The 16,517-nt window shown below is 38.4% G+C and overlaps 1 protein-coding gene across 1 annotated transcript; it reads right to left on the reverse strand.

Annotated features, from left to right (window-relative positions):
* Nucleotides 1-4,078: 4,078 nt before the first annotated feature.
* On the reverse strand, nucleotides 4,079-8,366 carry LOC110888390. Its single transcript, XM_022135918.1, has 7 exons — nucleotides 8,192-8,366; nucleotides 7,748-8,146; nucleotides 7,135-7,643; nucleotides 5,974-6,969; nucleotides 5,364-5,922; nucleotides 5,201-5,258; nucleotides 4,079-5,111 (listed from the first exon to the last, which is right to left on the reverse strand). The coding sequence occupies exons 1-7, from the start codon at nucleotides 8,364-8,366 to the stop codon at nucleotides 4,079-4,081; spliced, it is 3,729 nt and encodes a 1,242-aa protein (XP_021991610.1).
* Between the last annotated feature and the right edge of the window lie 8,151 nt (nucleotides 8,367-16,517).

A 16,517-nucleotide genomic window follows, 5' to 3' on the forward strand; every position in this document is an offset into this window, starting at 1 on the left:
CTAATTTCCTTCAACATGTATTAAAGTATATGTCAACACAAAATGGTCGGTAAACATACAAGTTTGTCTGCATAGCAAAAGTATATAAAAAGTCTCAAATCCACATGTCAAATGTATACTGTTATATGAATCATACTAGCTTGCATGAACTATAAAATCAAACCAAAGTGTCCACTAACGTAGTCTTATCATCACAATTAAAAAGACCGTAAAGAATGATTACTTAACAATGACCCACACTAGGCGATGTGCTACTCCTATAGCTCTATATATGTTAAGAGATGTATTTTGAAAAATAATGATAGATATCATGTATATAATGTGTTCTATCATGTATTATAAATAACATAAAAAGTAGCATGTTGATAGATTGAGTGTTTGTTTAAGCATGATTGTATGTGTGATTGTGAGTTTCATAATGATACATATTGCAACCTATAGTGTTTTAAAGCGTAAATGGGTCAAGTATACTCACGGTTTGCAAATGCTTTCCACAAAGTGAGCTTGAACGATTTGGAGGATTGATCACCGAGGTTATCCTAAAATGGATAAACATGGTGTATGAGTTTATGGAGTTAGTGGTAGGAATAAATTCAGAATTTACAAGTATAAAATACGAAAATATATCTTGCTTTAGATACTCATTTGGACACCATTGCTAGTTAGTGTTCTTCATGAGTGTTGCACTATTTGGTAGTCCAAAATGAGGATACTAAAACTAAGACAAATCCCACCTTACCACATTATTCGACCTTTACTTTAGTTGGTATCGTGGTTTGGTTATGGATTAGTATGTATATACATACATACATACATACATACATACATACATACATACATACATACATACATACATACATACATACATACATACATACATACATACATACATACATACATACATACATACATACATACATACATACATACATACATACATACATACATACATACATACATACATACATACATACATACATACATACATACATACATACATACATACATACATACATACATACATACATACATACATACATACATACATACATACATACATACATACATACATACATACATACATACATACATACATACATACATACATACATACATACATACATACATACATACATACATACATACATACATACATACATATACTAATATGTCAATACTATAGTCTAGCATAAGGTCATGAATTGTCAAGTCAGGGATTGTCATGCATGGGTGGGATGATTCCTTTAACCCTTTAGTTCATCAATGCACAAATCATCACATGGATGATTTGGATGGTTATCAACATAAGTACAAGAATGTAAAGTAACATATCTAATTCACCAAGCAACCAAATGGGTTTAATTAGACGAGTGCTTTCAACATGATAATCGTTGGAGACTTGGTGTAGTCTGTTCACTTTGATCACTTGAAAGCTACTTGGTGACTTAGGTTATTTGAAATGTGAACTTAGAAGCACAATATTTCGGGAATATTCTTTAATCCAAACCTATCCAACATAGGGGTTTGTTGCCAATTTGAAGATGTCCCTAAAGTTTTAAAAAAGATGAAAAAGTATGTAAGTTTTTAATCAAAACAGAAAATAAACATAACTTTGGACCTCAAATGGTGATGTACCAACTTGGTTTACCATTGTAGCACTTTTAGAGGTTATCCAAGTAGGTTGAAAGCAAGAAACAAGAAGAAAAGACGAAGAAGAAGGTTCAAAACTCACTGTTTTGGACTTGTGTATAATCTGCCAACACTTGAAGGTATTGAAGATTTGGGAGGATCTGAGAGTGGTTAAAGAGTGTGAAAAGTGTTTAGGAGGTGCGGAGGAAGGGTATTTATAAATGGGTATTATGGTTTGGGTAATTAAGAAGGTGGTTGGGAGTTAGGAGGAGAGAAAGTGGGTTTAAACCCAATTTTCACGAACTAAAACATTTGGCTGAAAAACATGCTTTGTCGCGCCACGCGACAAAGTACTTAGTGCTTCTTCGCGTGGCACGGAGAAGACCTGTTTTCCAAAGTTTTGCAAATTGTTCATTTTACCTTCCCGCGATTGATTTTATTGGGTTTTCAAGCTAGAAACCGATAATTAAGCATGTTTTTAGATATTTTAGATGTATGCAAGTATATGTAAGTATAAAACACGTATGATCATACTCTGAAGCGTATATACAGTTAAAGTTAAAGTATAGTTCGGTTTTATATAAAAAGTTCGTATTTGTGTTTGATTACATATTGTGCAAGTATGATCAAACAAGAGTGATATAAAATGCGTTTTCCATTGATCAAAGTCTCAGATTACAAGGATTCAAATAGAATATGAATACAAGTTTTCCAGAAATAGAAAGTATAAAAATACGAAATATAACCCAATCCGTCCTAAATTAAACTTTTATTAAGGGATAATAATATTTATATATTATAAATTAGCAACTTTTGTATGCATAATGATGTTGTACTTTATGTTTTGGGTGATTTTCAAAAAAGAAATTGAAATTTTACTTTTAACCCAAATATGTGAATTTCTTGCAATTTTAAGTTTATAAAATTGTTTTTTTTACATGAAAGCCAAAACTTTCTTTTTCTTTTACAATTTAACCTCAATTTTTTTATATTTAACTTCGGCACCCTATACTTTCATCTTTTGTAGATTTTCGTATTATGTTTCGTACTAAATTTTGTGAGTTACCACGAATCAACGTGTGTGTGGTTCAACGTTATTACGTTTCGTTCATAATTTTGCAAGGCAATATGGCGCAACGTCCATGCGTAGTTCAAGATTTTACGTCTATTGTTTTTCATTTCACAGGTTCGTCGCAATGTGTGAGTCGTTGATTGACTCTGTTATTTTTTATATGTTATATATTTCGGTTTCTTACAATTTTAACCTCACAAAAATGATTTCTTTTTTACTTTTAACCCAATTTTTTTTAATCTTTTGAAATTTAACTTCACAAATTTCTTACTTTCAACTTCGGTTCCCTCTACTTATCATCATTCACAAATCTTCGTTTTACGTTGCATACTAAATTTTTCGAGTTAACACAGCGCAATATGCGTGTGTGATTCAACATTTTTACGTTTCGTTCATAATTTTCCAAGTTAACTCGGCGCAACGTCCATGTGTTGTTCAATGTTTTTTTGTCTATTTTTTTCTCATTTGACAGGTTTCTCGTAACGTATGAGTCCTAGATCGATTTAGTTATTTTCTTAAATGTTCTACGTTTTAGTCTATTCCTTCGCTTTAACATGCCACAACTTAAACGTTGGCGATCGCTAATGCTTGTGTGAGATTGGTGCTATTTAACATGCTTTAACGCCCCCACCGCAACACGAGGCTGCTAAATTCTAGTTATAACTTTCATTTAAACTCTTTAACAAAGTATTAGTTTCATTTGTAGTTTGACACTAATAACAAACAGAATCTAAATCATATCAAAACAGTTGAATAAGATATTTTTTTATAGGGAGAGTACTATATTGTTTTTTTTAAAGGTGAACTGGTGACCATTGTCATATCCGTAAATTGCGGACCCTCTCCAAGAACGTGGGTCAGGATAGCGGGGCCAGCGCTTGGTTAACTAGTCTTGGGTCGAAGGCTTTCCCCCAGAAACCGTACTGCCTCCACACGATTTTACTCGCTGGAGTAACAGACGGATGAAAACCGGAGTGACGCTCAGGATCAAACCCTCCTCGGTGAGTTTTTCACCATCATAACGCACATATCACACCCATTTTCCTTTGCCAGGAATCAAACCAGAGTCTCACAAAGAAACAACCGGTCCAACAACCAACTGAGATTACTATATTGTTGATGATTGTTTCTATTTGACTAATGCTTAACCATAATATCATGGATTTGAGAATATGTATATTTTAGTTATAAATTCAATATATATGACGTTAAATATAAGTTTTCCAGATAAATATTATTCATTATTTAGAGTCATTTATGTCGCTTCTTTGTAATGTTGAAATTTCAGCTTTTGTATTTCTAGTCTAATTTTTTTTTTTTTTAAAAGTAAACTTCATTAAAAACAGACGAACCTATAAAACAAGGAACGCCTCATAATTACAACATATACAACGGGTACTTAACCCAATCATCCCAAACAATATCCTTAAATCTAGACCGATGTTTAAGCCAAAAGAAACATAAAGCCTTAACTGTCGCGACAATCTCCACCACTTGGGGCTTAGAATTTTGGAAAATCTTCTTATTACGTTCATGCCAAATCAACCAACAGGTCGCCATGGTAATACCCCTTAAAACCTTCTTTTCCCACTTAGACTTATTGTAAACATAATCCATCCGCAGAAGATCTTGAACCGAATCCACTCCCAAACCGAAAATTCTGCACCAACTCCAAATCTGGCTCCAAACCCCAAAAGAGAAACCACAACTCACTATAATATGGATACTACTTTCCTGCACAGATTCACAAAACGGGCAAGACAAGTCCGGAATATTCAACTTTCTTTTAAACAACGCCTCACGGGTCGGGAGTCGGTCTAACTCCAAGCGCCAAATAAAAATGTTAATCTTTAACGGAATCCAGGATTCCCACATCATGAACTGAACCGGAACCTCATAACGCTTCGTCCGCAACCATCTTTTCACCGCAGCAACCGAGAAAGCCCCATTTGACTCTTGCGTCCAAGACCATGAATCGTTAAAGCTGGAAAGCTGGACATTACCCACCATAGCCTGCACGTCTTGGTGTTCGGAAATCAATTCAACTGTGAAAGAATCAAAAATCCAACTATCAGCTAGCACCACTTTATCCTCAACCAACTTAATCCTTTGATCCACCGTAGCATTTTTATGAACCTCTTGGGCAAATATCTTCGGCCATCTAACCATGAGAGGAGTTTCTCCATACCAAATATCTTTCCAAAAGCTAATTTTATCCCCTTTCCCAACTTTACCTTTAAAACAATACTTGAAGTACTTCCCGTCAACAACCAAACCTTCCAAGAGTCTAACTATACATTTCCAACATCCCGTATATCCACTTTTCAACGGCAAAAAAGACCACCGGCCCTTGCCCCCGTGAATACCCTCGATCACCCCTCGCCACAAACTAACGTTATCCGATTTAAATCTAAATGCTCATTTAGCAAGCAAAGCCGTATTCACATCTACAATATTGGCCACACCCAAACCGCCATCTTTTTTAGGCCGAATTACTACCTCCCAAGCCACCCAATAAATCCCTCTAGTCTCCTTACACCCGAACCACAAAAACATCCTAATGATTTTTTCAATCAAATGACAACCGAACTCGGAGCTTTAAACAAAGATAAATAATAAACCGGAATAGAGGATAATACTGATTTGAGAAGCGTAAGTCGACCTCCCATAGACAACAATCTAGCCTTCCAGCTATTCAATCTACTCCGAATCGATTCCACCACCGAATCCCAATTAGAAACTCTATTCATGTTAGCCCCCACCTTAATACCTAGATACAAAAACGGCAACTCTCCAACTTTACAACCCAACAAATGAGACACCCTATTCACTTCCGCTTCTTCCACACCCATCCCATATATCACCGACTTATGAAAATTTATCTTCAAACCCGAGCATAAATAGAAAATACGAAGCAACCGACTCGTATTCTCCAAATTCTCCTTACTCCAATTACCTAAAATCAAAGCATCATCGGCGTACAACATGTGGGACACCACAATACCCCCATCCGCTAAATTCACCCCTTCCAATAAACCTAAACCGACCGCTTTACTAAGCATACGATCCAAGGCCTCCATAACAATCAAAAAAAGGAAAGGTGACAACGGATCTCCTTGCCTTAACCCCTTTTGACATTGGAACTCAAAAGTAGGAGATCCATTCACTAAAACTGCCGAATGAGCAGAACCAATAACCCCTTTAACCCAAGAGCACCATTTCTAAGGAAAACCCATCTGAGATAAAATCGACAAAAGAAATTCCAAACTCACGTTGTCGTACGCCTTTTCAAAATCAATTTTCAAGAAGAAAGCTCGTTTTTTATTCCTTTTAACCCACCCAATGATCTCATTAAGAATAAGCGGCCCATCAAGGATGTACCTTTCTTTAAGAAAAGCGGACTGAGACACCGAAATAACCTTCCCAATAACCTCCTTCATTCTAGCCGCCAACACTTTCGAAATCAACTTACTAATAATCCCAATCAGGTTAATAGGTCTGTAATCTTTTAATCCAACAGGAGTTTTAGTTTTAGCAATTAACGTAATAAACGAGGTACTGCACTCTTCACTGATCGACCCAGTATGAAAAAAATCTTCAAACAACTTCATAAAGTCATCCTCCAAATACTTCCAGAAATGCATAATAAACCTGAAGTTGAAACCATCGGGGCCTGGAGCTTTATCAGCTCCACAATCAAAAGCAGCAGCCTTGACTTCTTCTCTAGAGAATGGAGCAATCAAACCTGTAATAGCATCCTCCAGAACCTGTTTCAAATTATCACAAAGTAAACCAGGTCTAGAATTAAACTCCTTTTTAAAAAGATTCGTGTAAAAGCGCAAAACCTCCCTTTTTACGATAGGAGGTTTTGACACCCAAACCCCATCCATCATTAAACCCGGAATAGCATTCGCCGCCCTCCTTCCTTTAATACAACAGTGAAAAAACCTGGAATTCTCATCTCCGTTCACCGCCCAATTAACTCTAGATTTCTGGTGTAAATCCCGATTCTTGAAATAAAGAAGCTTCTCCAGTTCTTTTTTATTTTCTTCCCAAACCCAAATTTCATCCTCCTCTAAATCCGTACTCTCCAACTTCTTCTCTAGACCCGCCAACTCATCTTTTATCAACGTAAACTGATCCTCCTCTTTTTTACACATTTCTTTCCACCATCTCCTCAAAGCATTTCTGGCATCACCCAACTTCTTTTGAATAATAACATCCGACTTCCCCGTATAATTACAATTCTCCAACGCCTGAATAACCACCTACTCGCAACCATCCCTATCCAACCAGGAATTAAACCACCTAAAAGGCTTAGCCCCAAAATTAGAATTCGACACAGTCAACACCAAAGGGCAATGATCAGAAAATTCTCGTGACAAGGTCCTTAGAGTTGCACCAGACCATCTACTAAAGAACTCCTGACAAACCAGGACTCGATCAATTTTACTCATTTTAATCTCATTCCCTGAACCAGCCAAGAAAGTGAATCTGTTCCCCCGCATAATATATTCATGTAAACTCGCTTCCTCAATAAAAGAATTAAAATCGTTTGCCATACCTTTATTGAACTTGGAATTTTTTTGTTCCTCAACCCATCTAACCACATTGAAATCCCCGATAAAAACCCACATCCCTTCTCCAGACTGAATCAATTCTAACAACCGCGACCATAACGATCTTTTCTCATTAGCCTTTTGGGGAGCATACACATTAACTAAATTGATGACAGACCCATCTTCGACCAAATACCCCGTAGTGAGAATAAAATTCTTATCAGCCACAGTTTTAGTTTTGCGAAACTTACTATTATCCCACATACTCACCAAACCCCCCGATCTACCACTCAACAAAACCATATCAAAATCACAGCCACTCCCATTCCACAAATTATCAAAATCATACCGGTTACAACTACTGACCAAAGTTTCTTGAATCGCTAAAAAATGCACCCCATGTTTAAGAATCAAAGATTTAACCCAATCCCCTTTACCCATCTTCCCAATCCCACGTATGTTAATAGAGAGACAGTTCATGATTTACCTGATTGTACCCTTGCTCCTTGAACAGTTAATTTAACCATGTCATCAAAACCCTCCAATTGAACCCCCAATTTACTCCCCAAACTCTTAGTACAGTCAATCTCCTCTTCGAAAGAATTATCCACCGAGTCATCAGATTGATCCTCGTCAACTGGAACACCCTTTACCTTTTGAATAACTTCGTTTTTCCCACCAGCCTCTGTTTCTTCACCTGTACAACTGTTAATCTCATCCATATCCATCAAGGCTTCAAAGGAATTAGCAACTGGGATAGACTTTGGCCCACGTACTTTCACAACATTTGAATCAAGGCCCAGAATAACAGGCTCAAGATCAAACGGATCCTCCTCCACTACCTTAGGCTCCTTAATGGGCCGTTCGTTACTACTAACATATTCCCCTGGACTGGATCAGCCCAAATCCTGAAACCTATTAACCTTCTTACGTTTGTTTTTTTTATGGAGCCCACTAATGTCAACATCCACCGAAATATCCCCAGGGCAAGGCAAGTTTGACTTATCATTAACTACCTTAGTAACATCCTCCTCAATTTCGGAAATAATAATATCATTATTGCCTGCATTGAATTCAGCATTAACAGCTTCCGAAGAACCCTCCATTCCGTTACATTCCTTCACCGGCGATTCCATCGGCTTTGTTTCCGAACCAGGAGTTCCGGCAAAAGTGGACATCAACACCATCCGTATCAACCTTGTTATCATCCGAAACACCAAAACCACCATCCGGCTTAGTCTCAGTAACAAAATCTTCCAACCAGTCGTTGGAATCCTCCATCACCCAGACTCTAATCGTCTTACCACGCCATTTTAAAAACGCCTCCTCTTGAATGTACTTACCATGCTTAACTAGAACACCAACGAATTGAAAAGAAGCATCCAATCCATCGCGTTCCACACGAGCAGGTTTGATAACTTCACCGAATAAGTTACCAACGTCATTCATAACCTTATTATCAGTAATACACAACGGAATGCCATAAACTTTCAGCCATGCGATCCTTTCAAACATATTAGTTTGTCCTTCCCAAATCTCCGGCTCCGAGAACAAGTCATTCCTTCCTACTATTTCATCCAAAGCCATAGCAGCATGCTCCTTATTTTTAAAAATGATTAGAATTCGAAGGCCTCCCAAACATCGTATCGTCCCTTCTTGTAACTTCATCTCCACCAAAATACTTTTAATACTTTGTAGAACAGCAAATGACCTTAGACGTACTAAGATTCCCCTCCCATGCCAGCTTTCAAACGCCGCTAAATCGTCATCAACAGAGACAAGTTTACCACGCGAAACCCCTGAGAAAGCTTCTTTGTAAGACAAATTGGCCTGAAACGTCTCCTTCTTGGCATACTCACCATCGAATCCCTTCCTTTCATTAACCCTAGTTTGTTGTTTTTCCATATAGACTTTCGGTTTCTTAATCTCCCCTTCTTCAAGAACGAATCTTGCTACGTTGCATTTCAGTTTGTACTCCCCCATCCGAATGGCAGAAACATTCCTTTCCACTTCTACCCTATCCTTAACATCAAGCATAGAAAAGAAACCGAACCTGTTCCCATCCTTGTCTCTTTTCCGTGCAATGAATATATCAAAAATATCTCCCATTCCTCTTATTACATTGGCTAGATCCGCTCCACTGCATCGCTCGGGAAGATTTGATACATAGAATTTGGTTAGCCTTGCCTGTATATTAGCCGGAATATAGTCTAATTTATGTTAAGTTTTTGTAAAATAACATTTTACTCATACATAAAAGATTAAAAGAAAATTAAATATTAGAACACTAACAACCCCCCACCCCCACCCCTCTTCATTTTCGGTCCCAGTCGACGAATCTCACCGTAAAGCTCCATTGTTTCTCCCCCTCCAATCATCGTTGTTTACATGGAATTAAAAAGTCGTATACAATCACATCCACTCTCTCGTTGAACTGTTGAATATATTCAAATAAAGTTCAGTATACACTCTTATGGCCGTCATCGGGGTTGAGTTCCACACTCAGACCATGGAGATCGATGACAGGGAGGTTAAAGCTCAAGTTTGGGATATCATCGGCTAAGAATGATTATGTTTCGTAATCTTCGTTTATAGATTGGTATCATAACCTTCACTTAAATCCGATTTTGTTCTAAACATAACTTGATTGGTATCATAAGCTTCACTTAAAGTCGATTTTGTTCTAAATAAGGGCGGTAATAAGGGTTTGCGGGGAGGACCACCGTACATGGCCCATGATTTCGAGAGGCACGTGTTTTAAAAAATAAAAGATATGTATATATATATATATATATATATATATATATATATATATATATATATATATATATATATATAGGAGAAGGATCCGTTAGTAACCACCCTTTATTGTGAGAACCGCGAGAAACAATGTGAACACAACCAAAAATAGCTAAAAAAAACACACAAAAAAAATTATTTTTTTAAATATTTTTTATAAAAAAAATCGCTAAAAAGTTTCTTTTTTTTTTTGCTACTAAAAGTAGCGATTTTAATGTAAAAAAAATTAAGAAAAATTTTTTTGTGTGTTTTTTTTTATTTTTTTTTTATTTTTTTAGGTTTTTGGGAGTTTAGTTTTTAGCATTTTAGCTTGGGGGAGGGTGATTAGGTTTTTGGGGGGTGGGGAAGGGGTTTTTTTTTATTTTTTTTTGGGGGGGGGGGGGGTTAGGTTTTTTTTAGGTTTTTCGGGGGGGTTTAGTTTTTACCATTTAGCTTGGGGAGGGGGTTGGATTTTTAGGTTTTTTTAGCTATTTTAGGTTGTGTTCACATTGGTTCTCGCGGTTCTCGCAATAGAGGTGGTTCTCGCATGAACCTTACCCTATATATATATATATATATATATATATATATATATATAAGGAAAGTGTAAAATACAATATCCCTTAACGTACATTACGTACGATATAGGGAAATCACATGTTATAAAATAGCATTGATGAAATCGCATGTTGGTTTTTTGTAACAATTTCGCATGTGATAAATTTGATGAAATCGCATGTTGGTTTTTTGTAACAATTTCGCATGTGTTAATTTTGAAGAAATCGCATGTTAAAAAAACAACATGCGAAATTGTTAAAAAAAACAACATGCGATTTTAACATGGGATGAAGATCTGACGGCTGAGATTAGCGCGTACATATTGTACGATAAGGGCATTTGTACGTTAACCTAACCCTATATATATGTATATATGTGTGTGTGTGTGGCAATAATAGGAAGAAATCTCATATTAGTTAAGAAAACTAAGAAACCCAAATGAATGGACCTCCTTTTGCCACATCTTACACCTTTTTGCAGACGTGTTACGTGTAACAACCCGAGGCTGCCACGTGTTACGTAACATCTTTTACTTTTTCAGAAAAAAGCCAAAAGTATATAAAAGTTGTTACACGTAACACATGACAACCTTTGGTTGTTAGACGTAACACGATCTACAAAAATGTGTAACACGTGGTAAAATGAGGTCCATTCATTCGGCTAAAAGTGTGAAAACGATGAGAACGATTTTGGTGTTGACATATGGTGCTGATGCTAACTTACATTAATGGTAATATTGTCAAAAAGCTTATGCACATGCCACTCACATGACAAAACCCATGCACATGCAAGTCTCATGCATGTTCCACCATCTTTTAAAACTCCCGTAACTTTTTTTATATGTGATTATTTTTTTTAAATTACACAATAAAATCGAATGTTTTATTATCTTTCCAACGAGTATACTATTGCTATACTATGGAAATTAAGAAAACGGACATGAATTGGGTGTTCAAATATAAACGTCATTAAAACACGCAGTTCAGAACAATGCCATGAAATAACCAGTTGAAAACGCCATAAAACACCTACTTCAAAAAAACACCATGAAAAACTCAGTTGAAAATGCTATGAAAACACAAAGTTTCAGAAAAATGTCATGAAATAACCAGTTGAAAACGCCATAAAACACCCAGTTCAGAAAAAAACCAACAAAAATTTAGTTGAAAACGCCATAAAAACACCAAGTTCAGAAAAACACCATAAAAACATTGTTGAAACGCAATAAAAACACTAAGTTCAGAAAAACACCATAAAAATCAGGTAAAAACGCCAAAAAAACAGTTCTTTTTTTTTCAAAAAGCAATAGTATACTCGTTGAAAAGATAAAAAAAAAAACATTGGATTTTATGGTGTAATTTTTTTTAAATAATCATGTATAAAAAGTTATCGGCGTTTAAATATGATGAGGGAAATGACATATGATTATCATGTACCTTTGTTTGTATCTTTCCAATTTATCCCTCCTGGTGGTTTTAAGGTTCAAAATATTTACAAAAACGTAAACACATCAATCTTAGCCACAAATCACAAAGATCTTGTGGCTGAAAATCGTTCTTATCGTTTTCACACTTCTAGTCGTTTCAACCCTTGCACTTAGCAAGTTATTTTCCACGTAAAATGTGGTTTGATAAGTGGGATGTCATTTGTCCTTCGAGCTCGTTCATCACTCCGAGAGCCATTGCTAATGCGGGGTTCACGCTAAGTAGCGGATGTATATCGCCAAAGGGGGTGGGGATGGCCTGATCAATGGCTTACCCGCTATCCAATCCTTCACAATATGCAGCATATTGATCTTCGGCCTCTGAGTGATAAGGTGCTTTGGAGATCTTCAGCTGGGAAGGAGTTGGATTACAGTGCTTCGAGTGTTTGGGAAGATATTCAGGCCGCTCAGAATGAAGTTCCATGGTCGCCTATGGTTTGGTTTCCTTAAGCTATTCCGCGCTATTCGTTTTTCATGTGGCTTTTGGTCAACAAGAAATTGAAGACACAACATGATATTATGGCCAGGTGGTGCTCGTTGGGTAATATGAATTTCAATTTGATGTGTTGTTCACTGTGTACTTCGGGGCCGGATTCACATGAACACCTTTTCTTCGAATGCTCTTATGGTACTCAGGTTTGGAATGGTGTAAAGGATATAATGGGCTTAAGTTCGGTCGCTAATTCTTGGGACATCATATATAATCATCCGGTGCAGTTCGCTAACTCTAAGAACGCTACGCATGTGATTGGCAAGTTGGTAGTTAGTGCGGCGGGTTATTTTGTCTGGCAGGAAAGGAACTCCCGGTTGTTTACTTCCAAGAAAAGATGTGCTGCTCGGCTTACAGAAATTATCTTAGCAACCATCAGGATTAAACTTCATACGATGCGGTTTAGAAGAACAAGTCAAGTGGAGAGGATTTTACAAGAATGGAGTCTGCCTCGTGGGTTAGTTGTTGAAGACGATGATTGTGGTTAAGAGTCGTGTTTTTCGTTATGTAATGACTGACGGGTGTGTCTAGTCTTGTTTGCTTTTGTTTGCTTGTTTTGTTGGTGTAACTCTAGTATGGCATGTCATTCTAGAGAACTGGGGATTCCTCTTTTCCTCACTTGTTTTATTGGTTTGAGGATATAAAATTCACCGGGGTAACCCTTTACCAAAAAAAAAAGAAAAATTAAACAAAGTTATTACTTTATTTTTAAGTAAAAATAAATATGGATGAAATATAATTCTAAATGAAAGAAACCTAAAATGGAGTCAATGGTTTAACTTAATTTTCTGATTGTATGTTTGAGTTCCGGCTGCTCGTATCTTGCGAGTATGCCTTTTTTTATAAAAGTTGGTTGTTCGAAAAAAATATATAAAAAATGAAAGAGACCTAAAAATAGGGTAGATTGTGCTTAGATTAAAGTTTATATTTTGAATATAGGATTAGGCTTAGATAACATATTACTATTTTAAATAAATATTAATGTAAAATTATATTAGAAATCTGATGAGGATACGTCCTTGGCCGGACCGAATCATCGTTAGACATAGAGCCGGATCATAGTACTCGAGGTCGGACCGATCCCTAGCCGCAAACGAAACGGACAAATATATTGATACACCATAACAAACTGGGCCCCACGAGCATAACCGCCATGACAGTGACTGGTCCGACCCTAACTAACTTTCCACGTCAGCACACCCAAAAACTATAAATACCATACTTAAACCACCAAAACGAGTAACTGCTACTCTCTCTCTCTAAACTCTCCTCTCTCTCTCTCTCCCTGGCCTTCTTTCTCCTCACAAATACTTATCCTCACGCCCGAGCTTGGTCACAGAGAGGCCCCCCTCCCTGTGACGAGGCTAACGGTGTGCTTGTTTCCTTGTGATCTTGCAGGTTCATTGCTTGGTCATCTGAAGTCATAACTCTAGCCAGGTCAGACCGACTGGTTTTTGAGTCTTCAGTGGCGCCATCCCCTCGAATTCACTCAAGTCATTTTGCTAAACCTGTTTCTTCCAAGTCATGGAATCCACAACAGCCGCTCCTACAAATACCTTCCCGTCGTTCAACGACATCTGGGAAGGAAATGTCTCCTCCACAATTGCTCCAACAGCAGTTGCTGCAGCGGCCTCAGCTGGTTCAGCATCGACACCTCCAGTTGCAAGTTCCGTAATCGCGAAGCTCTGTCACAACACTCTCGGTTACCGCTCCAGTCCCAACACCGCTACCAGTTTTCGACAATGCCTCCCTATTACGGAATGCCGATTTATTACGACAATTACAACAGCAACAGCGAGAAGAAATGTTGCAGAGTCTCCGCACAAATTTGTTCAGCAGCGTATATCCAGGGAGCAACCCCGTTTCTATCGGCGCTCTCACCTCTAGATCTATGGGATCTATGGGTTTAAACCCTCAGGATCAGGAGCTGATTATGCCGTATCATCCCACATCTATGACTTCTCAATCAAAATTCACGATGCGGATTGTTAATGCCCCACTCTCGGCCAAGTTGAAGATGCCCCCCACTTTGAAATTTTATGATGGTACGTCCGATCCGGACGACCACATGTTCTCATTTGCCGGGCTCCCAAACCAAAGATGCAAGAATTGGGAGGAAAATGAACGGGAACTTCGATCCAATATGGACTTGCTGGAAGAACGTCGAAACGTCGCAGCAATCAAAGAAGCCCGATACAAGAGAAAGATCGAAAAATATTACAATGCTCGCGCCAAGCTTTACAAATTCAAAGCCGGAGACTTTGTACTCCAAAACAATGAGGCGAGCCGTACCGAAGCCCTTGGCAAGTTAACCCCGAAATGGGAAGGGCCGTACCGAGTCAAAGAAGCAAGCGAGAAAGGCTCATATGTGTTGGAGAAAATTGACGGAACCCCGGTACCCAGAACTTGGAACGGGGTGCACCTAAAGAAATGCTTCATGTGAACAGCCGGGTACGGCTAAAAAAGATCGCTTTTTTGTTTTTACGTTTATTTGTGAATTCCGTATGTAACTCGGGAGGGTAATACCCCGAACAAATTTCTGATTTCCTTGTAACCGGGAGGGTTTTCCCCGGATTTTCGATTAAGCAATCAAATAAAGCGATCCGTACTTTAGTAAATATAAAGCATAACACCCATGTAAGTTCGAACAATACCAAAAAATGTGCACAAACGGGCCTCGACCCATGCCTCGCGCCGATCGAGAAGGCTTAAATAGTTCTAAAAGCAGTAAAATCTATTAAGCAAGCAGTACGCCCCCAATTCGGTGCGACCGTTAAAACTTACTAATCAAGGACAGTCAACAAAAAACTCCTTGCCAAACTCAGTCACCTAAGTGGACCGAGAAATAAAACCTGGTCGAACAGTAAAAGTTTGGACGCAAACTAAGAACTAAGTAGCCAGGTGAAGATACCTGATTATCGAAAATCACGATATCATGCAAGACATGTTAGTCAAATATTCTAAACGAAATAAATTGTACGGATTACACGCCAAAAGAAAAGAAAATATTGTACGATTACAAAGTAAAAGTGTTAAACTTGAATTACATCGTCATCCACCTCGACAATAGGAAGCTTGCTCCTTTGTTGAATAACGGACAAGGGCTTGTCTATCAAGTCCGCCACCTTTCCAAGCACGAAATCTGGAGCTCATCAAAAGCCTTTACCGCAGCATCTAATGCGTCCCGAGCCCCCTCATCGTAACCCGGAACTTCTTCAGCAGAGCGAATCGAATCATGTGCGGCCTTAAAGCCCTGCTTTATTCCCTCATTCACCCCCACTACGTTAACGCTGTTAACCAGGTCAGCCACGACCTTCTCCAGCTCGGGACTCTGCTGAACCAGCTTAACAACCTAAGCAACTCCCTCCGTCAGAAACCACTGTTTCATAAGCATAAGCTCCGACGTCTGCGCGTAGAGAGCGTCCACAATCCTATCCTTGTTGGCTAAAGACCATTCCGGAATATATTTTTCCAATGAACGAGCCAAATCCAAATCATCAACACCGCCCGAACCTAACTCCCAGGACAAGAAGACAGCTTCAGTGCTATACCATAAAGGGGAAGAAGAGGCGCTGTCTCCGCCATCAATTGGCTTAGGGCTTGGCCCGGACACATTGGAGGGGACCCCCGTAGTAAACTTACCCGAAGGAGAAGGTTCGGTCTTTTTAAGATCGGACGTACGGACGTCAGCGACAACCTTGATAGTCCCTCCTCCGAAGGACAATGGACTCGATGGAGCATTCACCAGATGGTCCCGTGGAGTGCGCCCCCCATGAAGATGGGCATCCAAATTCTCCAAAATACCCCCAGCAGTAGAAAACTCAGTGACCTGATCATCATCGTCGAGTGTGAGAGTCTTGGCATCTGCTTTCTTTCTCTTCACCTGTTTGAGCTTCGGGTCAGATTTAGTCGAAATAGCACGCTTCCTTTTCAAGCTAACCTGAGGGC

Source organism: Helianthus annuus, chromosome 11 (assembly GCF_002127325.2).
Source record: "Helianthus annuus cultivar XRQ/B chromosome 11, HanXRQr2.0-SUNRISE, whole genome shotgun sequence".
Taxonomy (NCBI): Eukaryota; Viridiplantae; Streptophyta; class Magnoliopsida; order Asterales; family Asteraceae; genus Helianthus; species Helianthus annuus.